Source organism: Drosophila mojavensis, unplaced genomic scaffold (assembly GCF_018153725.1).
Source record: "Drosophila mojavensis isolate 15081-1352.22 unplaced genomic scaffold, ASM1815372v1 contig_231, whole genome shotgun sequence".
NCBI classification, from domain to species: Eukaryota; Metazoa; Arthropoda; class Insecta; order Diptera; family Drosophilidae; genus Drosophila; species Drosophila mojavensis.
Window position 1 is genome coordinate 4,247,564 of NW_025318772.1, and position 13,825 is coordinate 4,261,388.

Consider the following 13,825-nt stretch of genomic DNA (forward strand, 5'->3'; position numbering starts at 1 on the left):
CACTACGCAGCACAATGTAATCAATGACATTAGGGAAGCACACAGCCCAATCCTATCACTACTCGATGAACACCGTCAGGTGACCATTGAAAGACTCAAGCAATGCGTTGCAAAATTGTGGGCCATAAAATCTTTAATCTCAAGTGAGTCCATAAAAAATCACTGCTTTGATTTGCGAATCGTGTGCCATATAACATCTGACGTATCTCACTGTCCGACTAGCTACTATCTTTCTGCTATTATTTCCCTTACCACTAATTAATCACAAAAAATATTCGAAATTTGGCCCATCATTATATTATCTGTAGAGCTGAGTAATTGGCATCAGTCATTGCTCTTGTATTAGCAATGCTTTTGTGGGAAGGGGCTGACTTATAGATGCCTATATAGATGTAGGAGGCCTAGATAGATGATAGATTGATAAGCTAAGTAGATGATGACTGACTGCGCAGATTTTGGGCTGATGATCGTAAAACTAATTGAATGACCGAATGACTGCCAATTAACTAATTTTGATTGATTCACTTACTGGCTGACTACACTTCGGTTGATTGACAGACTGACAGCTGATTGAATTGCTCAATGTTTAATGATTGACCGACTGATGATTGACTGACCGACTAACTGATTGTCAGACTAGCTGGGCGAATGATTACCTGATTGACTGATTGACTAATGTTTAATATACAAGAGATGGTTTACTGTCATAATAATTGACACAATGACTGATTGATTTACAAACAAATAGTTTGCTCTGCTGATTGATATAAACCTAAATATTAGGTTGTCAATCTAGGGAGATTTCTCCCTAATTAACTTTGTTTTGGACTCACTTTCCAACCTTTGCCTCACTGATTGATAATTACACTGATTCTGAATCTGAATCTGATTTATCAATAACAAGAGTGAAACGAATTTAATATATACTCCCAGTAATAATGTTTCTATAATAGCTAAGTAACCCAGTGTATACCAGAAGATATCCGTCGCGTGTTCATAACTAGAATTTTCTACTTTATGAGCGCACATAGCAAACTAAAGCCTTTTATCTGACTTCATTTAGAATATAACAAAAATTATAATAAGCCAATAAAATTTATTTTTAGCTTATACTTGAATAAACAATTCCAAATAATTATAGACTAACAAACAATGATTGTCTTAGAAGTGAACAAATTTGATAACCAAAATGGAGAATAAAATTTTGTGTGAACTGGGCTTAAAAAGTTATATATAATAAAAAAATATTAGGTATACATATACATATATAACATCTCATATATTATTTGGTTTTTCCTATATCTCTTACATTAATAAATTTTAATAAACAGACTGTATAAAGAAATGTTTTCATAATTTTCAATGTAAACACTGAGTGAAAACTTCCTTATTTTCTATATCTGCTTTTGAATGATGCGAAAGTATTTGGAAATATTTGTACATTTTTAGTTCAGCAGTCGTAACTCGTAATATTAACGGAGTATATATATTCGAAATATAAAAATTATATAATATTTAGCCTGCTCTAATACGTTCCGCATGGACCTGTCAGAGACTAATCAGTATGGCGACCGCTGTTGCAAAGTGTGAGATATTAGCTTTTATTTTCGCTTAATTTTGATTACTTTATTATATTCTGTCTGCGCTCAACATGTCAATAAGTCAACTAATCAGTCCGTCAATCAGTCAGTCTTATCTAGCTGTTGTCTGGTGTCATCTGTGGCGACCCATGTCTAATTTGTAATTTACCTAGAAACATTACCTTTCAAAGATAGTTTAACCCTTTATTTTAAGCTATTACGTGTTTCGGTTTACTTCCCGATTCTATTCACGGTCTTAGAGCTCTTTCTCTTTATTTTTTAAGAGTGAAACTCTCTCCCTACTCATGGTTTCTATTTCTGTCTCTTTTATTCTCTTTCAAATATTTTCCTATATAGTTTTTTGTTTCATACAGACCTGTTCGAAAAGAAAAACTGACTTATCAAGGCTATATATATGATATATGATTTCTTTCTTTATTGGCATGCAAATCTATGTTGTCGCTGTATTTATTTATTTTCTCACCTGGACGCACCTTGACGCAATTGTCTTTCTGATTTTTTGCAGTCGCATTTGGAACCCAGAACAACACACAAACTCACACGCACGTCTACATACAGAGAGTGAACGAGCTGTTATTGCTTAGCCATAAGCAGATCGGACATGATGTTGAGATAACATTGACGCTTCTCTTGGCGACAATAAAACGCGGCCAGAATTATGCATTTGATTGCGGAATGCATTTTGTTTGATATTTATGACAGAAATCATACATAAACGACGCAATTTACAGAGTGTAAACAAACTTTGTTTATTTTCATTCAAAAATACGATTCTAATATAAGATTTAATATATGTCAGTTTTCTCGATTCGTTGCCAAAGTAATAATGCCGTGAACGACCGAGCACAACAAGTAAACTGAATAAACTAAAAAGTAAACAGCAACAGGTCCCTCAGCATCCCAAGCAAAGCGCATGTGCATTGCAAACGTATTACAACTATTATAATATTGAGTAACTATATAAGAAGAAAGAGAAAAAAAAAACAATTATATTTTACTTAAATTTTCTTTTATTTTATTTTAGCTTAATAAGCTATAATTTATATGCTTCAGTCAAAAAAGACTTACAAAATTTTCAAATTCTATAAACTTGGCGCCTTATCTCGATTGCACAGCGCTGCCAGATGTCTATAACTACCAACTAGCTGGCAGCAATAGCAACGACTAAATGGCAACGCTTTATAGGCGCGCACACTATGCGTATTCAAATAAATTGAAATCACGTTCGCTTTGAATGGCAAATTTATATTGTCATTTATATTGTAATTTGTCGTGATTCGAAAATAAATATATTCCAAAAATAATCATAGCTATTGAATTATATAAAAAATGTCGAACAGTTTGAGTTTCAATATGGAAAACGGTTATTTAGAAGGTTTAGTGCGTGGCTTTAAGAATAGTTTGCTAAATCAATCCGACTATCTAAATTTAACAGAATGCGAAACCTTGTCAGATCTTGTGCTCAATATACAAAACACAGATTATGGTCCACTGCATAACACCGAGGAGAAGTTGGATGTGGAATCGATTGAGAAGTGTCTGCGTGATCGTATTGTAATAGAATACAATTATATTCGAGAAAATTCGATGGAACCCTTGAGCACATTCCTCGAATATATGCGATATGAGCATATGATCGATAATGTTGCATTGTTGATGACCGGCCTGATCAATCATCGCGACATAAAAAAACTGATGCCCATGTGCCACCCATTAGGGCTCTTCGACCAATTGGGGGCCATCGAGGTGGCGAGTACCATAGAGGAGCTATACAATGTGATCCTGATCGATACTCCGCTGTCCAATTTCGTTGCTGAGAATTTGACTCGATCGGCAATACACAATACAGATGTGGAGATCCAGCGAAGCTTCCTTTTCAAAGCGTACATGGACGACTTTTACAGGTTCTGCAAGAAAGTGGGCGGCACCACGGCCGAAGTGATGTGCAAACTTTTAAGTTTCCAAGCAGATCGCCGCATCATCGCAATCACAGTGAATTCTCTGCAAATTAATATGGAGTCCAAGCTACGCCTTAAATTATACCCTCAATGTGGCACTCTGTGCTCGGTGACTAGAAGCGCACTGGCCATTTGCACGGAGGAAGATCAAGTGCACACAATTCTCAACCAGAGCATGAGCTATGCCGACGTCCTGTCCAGAATTGAGAGGGACACGGAGAATCTGATCACTCTCGAGGATCGTCTCCTAACTTTGGAGGCCAAGATGCACGTGGAATCGTTTCTGCACCAGTTCCACTATGGAATCTTCTACTCCTATCTCAAACTAAAGGAGCTCGAGTGCCGCAATATCGTCTGGATTGCTGAATGCATTGCCCAGCGACAGATTGATAAGATTAATGCCTATATACCCATTCCGATCCACTGATCAGACTATTTGTATTTGATTATTCATATTTTAAAAGATTGTTAAATAAATTCATTTTCTGTTTGTTGCTGTTTACAAACATTATAAACCATGTTTAAATAATTTTTTACGATAATTTAAAGTCATGCATTTAATAAAATTAAAAATCGATAACTGAAAATATTAATAATACTTAATTTTTTTTACATTTGCATTAGACTTAACTGTGTATATATCATTTTAACGCATTTTTATTAAACATTTTTATAAATGTTGTAGTTTTATATTTATTTCCCTAATAAACAAAACTTTTATTGAAATTCATAATATATTTTACAATATTTCGAAATATATGAAATATTACCAAAAACTACTTATTACATAAGCATAAATATATATACATATTTCAAAGTATAATTACAAATATTTAAATAAATTAAATAAGGTTTTCAGGTTTCGCTCTTCGTATTCTGATAGTTTTTGCTGCCTTTTCCCAAGCGACAAAAATAAATAAAAATGAAAAAAAAAGAAAAAATCAGCTGAGTCGCGAAACACTGAGAGTGCGGCGAACATTTGAGGCAGCAGGTTCTGGGTTTTCTTTATTTTTTTGCAAAATTCAGTTTCAATTCGTGATTCTAGCTCGCTAGTTGTGCCAAGATATAGCAACAACCTAACCTAACCGAATGAATCATCTTCGTTTTCTAGTTGCTCTATACAATTGTACGTAAATATAAATAATACATACGCACATACGAATATACATACATTCATGCATATCTTTTTGTTTTCCACTTCGTATCTGCATTTGTGTGAGTGTGTTCGACTTTTATCAACAAAAAAAAAAAAAAAAAAAAACAATTTATTTGAAGCTCAATATTATATAGCTGTAATAAGTCTGTAAATGATACGTGTACCGCATGCACATATATATATAAAAATAAATACAGATAAAGTTTCGCCTTAGCCATATATGTATTTGTATACACTTTTGATGTGAGTGTGTGTTTGCATGCAAAGGCTACGCTTTTCCGCATTTTTCCTGCAAGTTCAGATTTCCTGTTTTCGCTTTAGCCTTGGCCCCTCTCGTAGCCCTCCCTAACCATACCCATTCACAGTTCGTTCTGGATGCTAGAGCATTCTTATTGGTTACTTTCCTCTCAATACTTGTAAATCTCGTTTGGCATTTCGCTACAACAGGAAATTGGCCAAGCAAATTGTGCATTAAATTCGACAAATTAACTGGGAATGAGTATACAAAATAGTGACTGAAAATACATTTTAAAAATAATCCCCAATATTATGTTTTTGGAAATTTAAAATTGAGCACATAGTAATTATTCTATTAGAGTCGCTTTTAATTGAATATAATCGAAATGACTTTTACAATTCCCGTTATTTATGTCAGAATTCCAGCAGATATGCCTTGCCGCTGTTTCCATTCAATCTCGCAATCTCAATATGACAGCTAGCAAAGCCAAAGCTATTCCATAACCATTATTGTGCCTTTCCGAAATATAATAGCGAAGTATTGTATTTTATACATACATATGTATATGTACATCCATACATACATGCAGGCATTTCGGTGTGTAAAGGTATGTGTGTACTACTAGCACGAACGAACGGCTTATATGTACGTTCGTAGTATATACGTATGCATGCATGTATGTAGTGATGTATGTTACGTTTAGCAAGTATATAGTTTGTTTTTGTAGGCTTTCGTTGCTTTTGAATTTTTGAGTTTCGCAGTATTGAAATCGTGGTGGTGGTTGTTGGTTGAAATTCTGTTCTGTTTCGTCTTCATATTGCTGCGAGAGTAAGCGCTCTCGCAGTCGTTTCGTTTCGTGCTAGTCTGCGTGTCTGTGAGAGTCTCTCGTGCGTGTGTGTTTGTGTATATGTGTGTGTTTTGTTGTTCGGCAAGGTGTTTGCGTTGCTGTGTTGAAAAATAGTTAAGTAAAGTTATTATTAAAAAACAACCGTGAGAGTAGCTGAATTGAAACTCGAAATTTTACGCAACGATTCAGCTGATTGAAAGTGTCAGTGTCAATTATTAATTAGAAATATATTGCCCGTGTTATGTGCAGCTGTCAACGATTGGTTTGTTAAATGTAATTAACGTTTTTTCTTATATTCTCTTATTCTTGAAAAATTCTCAACATAATAAGCGTAAATTTATGCCATGTGATAGCGTGTGTGTGTGACTATGCTTAAATATGTGAGAGAGAGAGAGAGACAACGCAGCGCTCTCTTGATTTTCGTGCGCTAGTGGCGCTCTCCCGCTCTCTCTGTCTCTCTCGCTCTGGTTTTATATCTTTTCCACATGACAGTGTGACATAGGAAATTTAAATCAAATAGTTATTAGTACAATAGGCGTACTCGCTGTTTTCAATAAGCTAAAATTGGTAGCTTTTGAAGAATTTGCTCAAATGCGATGATTATTTTAAAAAGTGTTGATTAACAATTGAGGGCCAAAGGTAATTTTTTAACCGGCTTTTATGAAGCTTGTAACCACTGTATGTAGTCTCTCAATCTTATGTGATTTTCTGACAGCTGGAAAATTACTCAGCTTTAGCTCCACAAATTGTGATTTGAGTTTCAAATGCAGCTATCGGGTTCTCCCGGCTCAACATCCCCTTCCATCTTTAAAAATCCATATGTACATGTATGCGACATCTCAGATTCAATCAAAACTCAATAGAGGTTTTTTTTCCAGTCATTGTGTTTCAGTATCAACAACGTCTTTGAATATCATTACGCATCTATCTCGGGTGCTCAAGTCTCATTTTATTATATTATATACACAAATATTATATATACATTGTGTATATACATACATATGTATGTGCATATTTGTATATAAATAATCCAATATGAACGCAGTTATAAACATAATTGCGCTCCATTTCGAAAAAAGTGACGAAATCTTTGTACCCCAAGTGCTTCACGAGCTCGTAATCGTATTTGGCATGTTTATTAACATTTTAAAATCGTTTACTCACTATCTCTAAATTTAGTTCATGTGTGTGTGTGTGTGCATGAGAGTTAAGGTTTATATGTGTGGCTCTGTGTGTGCTTTTGTGTGTGTGTGTTCACGTTTATTCTTTTTTACCTTCCCTTTGACGTTATATTTCGTATTGAAATTTGTAATCAAAATCGATAAAAATATATATTTATTTGCCTATTTAGATTTCGTTGTAGTTGTAAGTTGAGAACGTATCGCAGGTGTACTATGTACCAATGAACATTATTAAGGGGTTTTCGAGTGTTCTTCTCATTTGTCTCATATCAATTTCTGAGTAACAAAAATAATCTTAAGGAATATAAACACAAAATGTACTGAACTGACAGTTTATTCGATATATTTGATTTTCTATGTGTGTGTCATTTTCTTTTGTATTAATGTGATTTCAAATCTGGTTTAGTAAGTTTTTCTAAATATTCCAAGCAGCTGCGATTTGAATTTTAATACATCCATTGGTATATTCTAAGCCATTTAACTAAATGTTTTTTTTTTTTTAGAAAATATAGTTTTGTATTTTGAAAGTGAGAGTTTTTCAATTTAGCCTCAATTTATATTGTTGAATATAACTAACTTTGTTCTGTTCTGTTCTCAATAGAGTTTACGTAACCATTTGAGGGAAATAGAAAAGACGCATCGATGTTAATGCCGCGGTATTCCGAGCAGGAAAGCCACAGCGAGAAAAGTTTTGCTGGTAAGCACAACCACGCCTCCACGACAGTGGCCGCCCATACGAAAATGCGATTAATTAGCAAAGTGGAGCACAATATGCGCCAACAGCAGCAACAGCAACAAGAAAAGCAAAAGCAACAAAATCAAAATCAAAATCAAAGCATCAGCAAGCTAATCAATACGGCCGCTTCGGGCAATGGGCTGGTGGGCGATGTGGACGAGCTATTGACACCAATGCGTATCAAAAGTGATCCCATGTCCAATGGCAATGGCAGTGGCAATGGCGGTAAAGAGACGACCGCTAGACCGGAGCGCAACCTGTGGAGTCGCGTTGAGATGCTCGAGATGCTGAACATAATGCAGGAGATGAACGCCCTGGACCAGCTCAGCGATCGGAATGTGAAAAGCGAGCATGTGTTTCGTCAAATCGAGGAGGCGATGCGCAGGAAGGGCCTTGTGAAAAAGTCAAGTATTCAGATCTGGACCAAATGGAAGTTCCTCAAGTCCACATACAACACAACAACGCGGCACGGCAATGGCATACCCAAGGTCGTGCCGGAGGAGGTGTACCGTGTCCTTTGCCGCATGCTGCGCGAGCATGCGAATGCAAACAGCATTGGCAGCGGCATCAGCAGTGAGTGTGGCAACTCCAGAGACAGCTCCAATGCGGAGCTGGCCAAGGCAGTGATCAAGAATGCCGAGGTCAAGGAGGAGCTGGGCGTGGAACATCCCATATTTGGCTTTCGCTTGGGTCTAATCAAGCCGGAACCCCTGGATACGGGTAAGAGCGTCAGCACAAATGAGTTTTTTACCAAAAATCAAATGTTCAAATATGAAATATTTAATTTATCAGGTTACGAGACAATGCCTATTAACCATCATCCCAACTCGAGCGAGGAGGACCTGAAAAACGAGGGCTATGTACGAGCGCACGACCAGACGCAGGCCCTGGATCACATGCCCTTCACGGTCAATGTGAAGCACGAACCCGAAATGGATTTGGGCATGGATAGCACCAATACACCGCCGCCAACGGCACCGACGTCGCCCTCGCCACCGCCAAGCAACATGGAACAAAGAGACCTGGACGGTTCGTCCACGATGTATCCGAGCAAGTCGCAGTCCTTATCCCTGCCACCGCTGCGCGTTGCCGCCTTTGCAAACGATGCACAGCCAATTGTTGCATCCACGCCCACACATGGCATACTCCAGATCGAACGACCTGTCTCTCAGCTCAACAAGCCTGCCATGAACGGTGGTCCCGGCCGGGGCAACCGCAGCATGGCCTTGAATAGCACCAGCAGCATTAATTTCGTGCATCCCAATACCAAATTGATGCTGCCCCGCAAGCAGCAGCCGCTGCGCATTCCCCGTGAGATCAGTGTGCAGCCGGCGAATGTACGTGCGCTGAAACCCGTACCTGTGCGCGACACGGGATACATGTTGCGTCCGGATCGCATGATACCTGATCTGGAGCAGTCCATATCGCCACCACAATCACCATCGCCGCCCATGCCCAGCCAGCCTATGCCGAAATATTCCATTCCATATGCCTCGACGAGCAGGCAGGCGCAGCTGCTCACTGAACAGCAACAGCCTCCTCGGAAGCGGCGTCTTCAATTTGGTCAGCAATCGTCGCCTGTGCCCATCAAGCTGCAGCGCAGCTCCACACTCTACGAGAGCCCCAATCAGCAAAGCAGCATTCACAATGAAGATGCTGCCGCCGCGGAAGAACAGAGGACTCAAAAGCTCGCTGAACAGGCGCAGCGTCGCAAGGAACAACAGGATGAGCTATTCCAGAAGGAGCTTAGCCATCTGGCCACTGCAATGCGGGAGGCACAGAAAGAGATGCTCCAAAATTTCTTCCAGCAGCAAAAGCAGTTTGCACGTCGCGAGCATCAGTTCCAGCTGAAGCAGGATAATTTGGTCATGAGTGCTCTGCGTAAACAAACGGACGTACTGCTTCGGGCAGCCAAGCAGCTAATTCCGTGTGAGCTGGACGAGGTAGAGGAGGTGGCAAAAAGTAAACCATCCGCTAAAGCCAAGGTCCAGCAGCAAAAGGACAGGTCGAGTAGCAGCCTCTCACTGAAACCTGATATTGAGCTGCCAGCGGACATTCAAAAGCTTGAAGAAGAAGAGACGGAGGATGAGGCGGACAAAGAAGACGAAGAGCTGGAGCAATACGAAGAGGAAACGCAGGAGAGTGATGAATGCAATGAGACCGAAGCTGCAGTGGAATCGTCTGTTAACACAGCCAGCGAATTATCCTCCAATCAAAGCAGAAGCTCGATCGACGCAAAAATATGTTAATATATATATTAATATATCCTAGTATATCAAGTATTATCACAAAAATAGAGAACTATAATATTGCCATTCCTAATGTCCAAAACCAGAAACATTTCCAATCACATTCCTTAATTTTTGAAAAGAAAAAAAAAAAACATTTAGGCATATATATATATAGATTATATATATACATATTCCTAGAGCAAAGCCCACATTGTTAAAAGACTTGATTATATTTAAGCATTGTTTGTGCTATTAAATCTATTGAAGCATCAATATATACGCATACATAGTGATATTTAAGCAATATCGAAGTCGAAGCAGATATGGAAACCGTATAATTTATGAATATATGAAATTATGTAAATTTGCAAAGCTGAATCAAGATTGTATTTTTCTTAAAATTGATGGAAAGTTGTAAATATATATATATATATAAATATATGCATACAAGTATTTATCGAATGCAGCATTAAAGAGTTCTTAAGTGTCGGCTTCCATTTCTGCATCTCGCACACCTCAATGCATTCAAAAGTTCAAGAATCAGCTTTCGATTTCCAGTTTTCTTAACAAGAATTGTATTTAGTATTGCATTATTTGAAACAATATATTCAAGAATTAGGAATTAAACGAAATATGAAAACGCATTAGAAACTAGCGAGAAATCAATTGTTCTTATTAGCTATATATATATTCTTTCAAAAATTTGTTTAAACTAAATACTACATATTAACTAGCACTAGCTTAAAATGTGTATGTGTATGTTTCACTAAACTAGTTGTGTTTAGTTGTTGCACAAGATTAAACGCCTAAAGCATAACTATTGTTATAATTATTTTTATAATTATTAGTTGCTAGTTGTTTTTTTTTTTTTTTTTTTTTTTTTTTATATTTTACAATTACGATTACAGGCCCCCCTTAATGAACACCCCTCCCAAACGATTGCCCCAACGACTGCAATGATCCACACTGCCTATATATATATATGTATATATATATTATATATATATATATATATATTTAATCGGGCCGATAGATGGGCGTCTTGGGTATAAATTCAATTAAAATAACATACTCCATCATGGAATTGGAATCACATTGTTGCTTATGTAAACGCCAGTGCAGGCCGAGCTTATGATATAAATGACTATTTTCCCACTCGAGCAACTTATCCAGTGTCAGTTGCGTCTGCAAGCAAATGATAAGAGGACAGTTAATATCTATTGGCATTATCAGAGAAAAATATGCATGAATATGATTAATGCTTCAATCTTACGCGTTTGCTCAAACATATAACCGGCCAGAGGGAGCAGCCCAGGGTGCAGCAACAACAAACGCAGCCGCAAAAGAGCCACTTGACATTCAGGGGCAGGGTCTTCTTTAATATGCCATTGATGCGACCGATGGTCGCTTTGAATTCCTCCGGCGCAACGCGCGATAGCAAGCCGCAGGGAAATTCGGAATTAAACCGATTGCTCAGGCCAAAGCTGCAATGCAAGAAAGAAGAAATTCGTATACGCAATTCGCATTGTTTATATTTATCTAATTCAGTTATGCAACCTGTCAGTCCGTCAGTCAGTCAATCAGGTAATCAATTATTGACAACTGGCCGCCAAATAGCAGAAGGTCAAACGCATGTGCTGAACGCCTGCTATCAATGTAAACAAAATGAATACGAGCCAGAGAACACACTCAATTTTTAGGTATCAAGAGCCTTGAGCTACATTGAGAATTGATACTATATGTATGAGCGTATAATGCATATATGTATGTATATGTTTATATGTACATACATTATACTCATTTGATTACTCTTCACTTACACCGTCATGTTGCCCGCGCCTCGTATGATAATTGGCTCGGGCACTGGCATCACTGTCTGGTCCTGGAAATGCTCCAAGTCATCCAGCTGCTCATCCTCGTAGATGGCATCGAAATCGGAGAACGACATCGCTCCTGCTTTAGTTGAAGGTTGTTAAAATTTACGCTGAGGGATTGGTGGCTCCGATGGATGCTCGGTGCGTCACAGAGAAATTGTTTGCAACGCTTGCAAGGAGATCAACACATTTTTCATTTGACTTGTAGTTGCGTAAATTGTGATTGTATGAGTGCGACAGTTGCTGTTCAAATAAAATCTCCGTCTGAGTGTTGTGCCTTTGGTATGATTGTTGTTCGCTCGAGACTCTAAATGAGCGCAGCCGTCTTTGTTGTTACTGTTATACGGTTATTGCTGCTGTTGTTGTTGTTGATGATGTATGTAGCTGTGACTGGCGCTGGCGCTGCTTCCGCCATACGCATTGACGTTAACTGCGCTGTGGCATGGACAGATATCAGCTGTGACGTTGACTTCCTTAATTGCGTTGCATTACAAAAAGAAGGCACACAACTGGAGTATATGTATTAAAATTGAACACTAAACAACAATCGCACTGATACACATATGTAAGTAAATGTGCGTGTATGCGATTCAGCCAGCAATTTTTCTGAAGGTTGTGCAACACTGGCGTTCGTCCGCTTTTGTTATTGTTGTTGCTATTGCTGCTGCTGCTGGTGTTCCTGTAGTGGGGGCCAAAGCAATGTGCATTCGATTTTGTTTGCTGCGTATTTCGCAATCACTTTTTCACCTATTGCTTACAATTTTGAACTCAAATCGTACACATTTCAGATGTTTATACTTATTTTCATCATTTTCTTGTTATAAGGCGAATTTAAAATATTTACGCAGTTATTTTTTCTACACTTTTTGTGTTTTGTAATAATGAAAATAGGTTCTTTGCTTTACATTTGTTGTTGTGAGACGACCAGCTGGCAGCTGTTTACGATTTAGAGTTGCCCAACCGTCGCAAAAAGTGAAAAATCTCATATTCAAACATGGGAATGACCAGCGTGTTAATATTGATTTATTAATTAGCTATATTAATAAATAATTAAAGTGTATAGTTATATATAATTATAATATATATGGTATATGTGTATAGCATATATAAGCGTATGTTCTAACTAATAGTACAAATTATATTGTGCACAAATTCGACAGATTAGCGAGCATCAATTACTTTGCAGCAATAACAAAAGCATTAATGTACATATATCAAAAATGACAAGGCATATTTTGTGTCGGTAGGGAGCGCTCATCCTTCTACTTCTTTTTTGATGCACTCGGGCTCGTCGATTGAAAGACAGAAGAGGCGGACATCAGATTCTCAATATATTGACCAAGCACTTGATTTTCAGAGCGTAATTTTAGATTCTCTTCCTTGACAGAGTCCACGCGCTGTGACAAATCATCCAGAGTATTTTGTAACTCCAGAACCTGCGTAATCAAACGAGATTTTTCCTGTATGTCGTCCGGCCCCACGTCAAGGGTGTCAAGCGAATTGTGAGATGAATCTGGAGTTGAGCTCTGATTGGTAAATGAGGAGCGCAGCGAGTCCATAGAGCGACCATTCGCGATGTTTTGCGTTGTCGAGGGTTCATCATCGTTGATAATAACTATAAAAGAACCAATGAAATTATTACTCTTCCCACAGTTGGACGCGCCCAACTGTTCCACATCCACATCAATACAATTCACATACCCTGCGGATCTTCGTCAATCGCCATTATGTTATCATCGTTGTTGATTATCGACATGCTGAATTATGTTATAGCAATCAGTCAACTATCAATTAAATGAATTTTTTTTTTATTTTATTAAGAGAAATTACACGGAATACTAAACTACCACTTTTTGGTTAAAAATACGCTGTTCCACACTAGCTTTTCATCATTTTACAGCACTGTTACATTTAATTGGAAATTGAGCAAAGAGGAAGCAGCAGTTCCAACTAGAATCTTAATAGTTTAAAACTAAAAACTATGAAAAAAATATCATGTCAAC

The 13,825-nt window shown here is 37.8% G+C and overlaps 4 protein-coding genes across 7 annotated transcripts; 2 read left to right on the forward strand and 2 right to left on the reverse strand.

Annotated features, from left to right (window-relative positions):
• The first annotated feature begins 2,844 nt into the window (after positions 1-2,844).
• On the forward strand, positions 2,845-4,067 carry LOC6574902 (probable V-type proton ATPase subunit d 2). The gene has a single exon (XM_002000894.3). It carries the CDS (start codon positions 2,931-2,933, stop codon positions 3,984-3,986), a length of 1,056 nt encoding a protein of 351 aa, XP_002000930.1. The 5' UTR covers positions 2,845-2,930; the 3' UTR covers positions 3,987-4,067.
• Positions 4,068-4,618: 551 nt separating this feature from the next.
• LOC6574903 lies at positions 4,619-10,765 on the forward strand. 4 transcript variants are annotated; one of them, XM_015167713.3, is made up of 3 exons: positions 4,619-4,685; positions 7,583-8,437; positions 8,510-10,765. In XM_015167713.3, exons 2-3 carry the CDS (start codon positions 7,624-7,626, stop codon positions 9,964-9,966), a joined length of 2,271 nt encoding a protein of 756 aa, XP_015023199.1. In that variant the 5' UTR covers positions 4,619-4,685; positions 7,583-7,623; the 3' UTR covers positions 9,967-10,765. The 4 variants fall into 4 exon arrangements, with proteins under 4 accessions (XP_015023199.1, XP_043864016.1, XP_002000931.2 ...); XM_044008081.1 differs by lacking the exon at positions 4,619-4,685 and adding an exon at positions 5,707-6,062; XM_002000895.4 differs by lacking the exon at positions 4,619-4,685 and adding an exon at positions 5,708-6,073.
• Positions 10,494-12,731, reverse strand: LOC6574904 (cysteine-rich hydrophobic domain-containing protein 2). The gene is made up of 3 exons (XM_002000896.4): positions 11,769-12,731; positions 11,222-11,432; positions 10,494-11,133 (listed from the first exon to the last, which is right to left on the reverse strand). The coding sequence occupies exons 1-3, from the start codon at positions 11,894-11,896 to the stop codon at positions 10,966-10,968; spliced, it is 507 nt and encodes a 168-aa protein (XP_002000932.1). The 5' UTR covers positions 11,897-12,731; the 3' UTR covers positions 10,494-10,965.
• A 78-nt stretch (positions 12,732-12,809) lies between these two features.
• LOC6574905 (short coiled-coil protein) lies at positions 12,810-13,724 on the reverse strand. The gene is made up of 2 exons (XM_032733638.2): positions 13,524-13,724; positions 12,810-13,437 (listed from the first exon to the last, which is right to left on the reverse strand). The coding sequence occupies exons 1-2, from the start codon at positions 13,576-13,578 to the stop codon at positions 13,085-13,087; spliced, it is 408 nt and encodes a 135-aa protein (XP_032589529.1). The 5' UTR covers positions 13,579-13,724; the 3' UTR covers positions 12,810-13,084.
• Between the last annotated feature and the right edge of the window lie 101 nt (positions 13,725-13,825).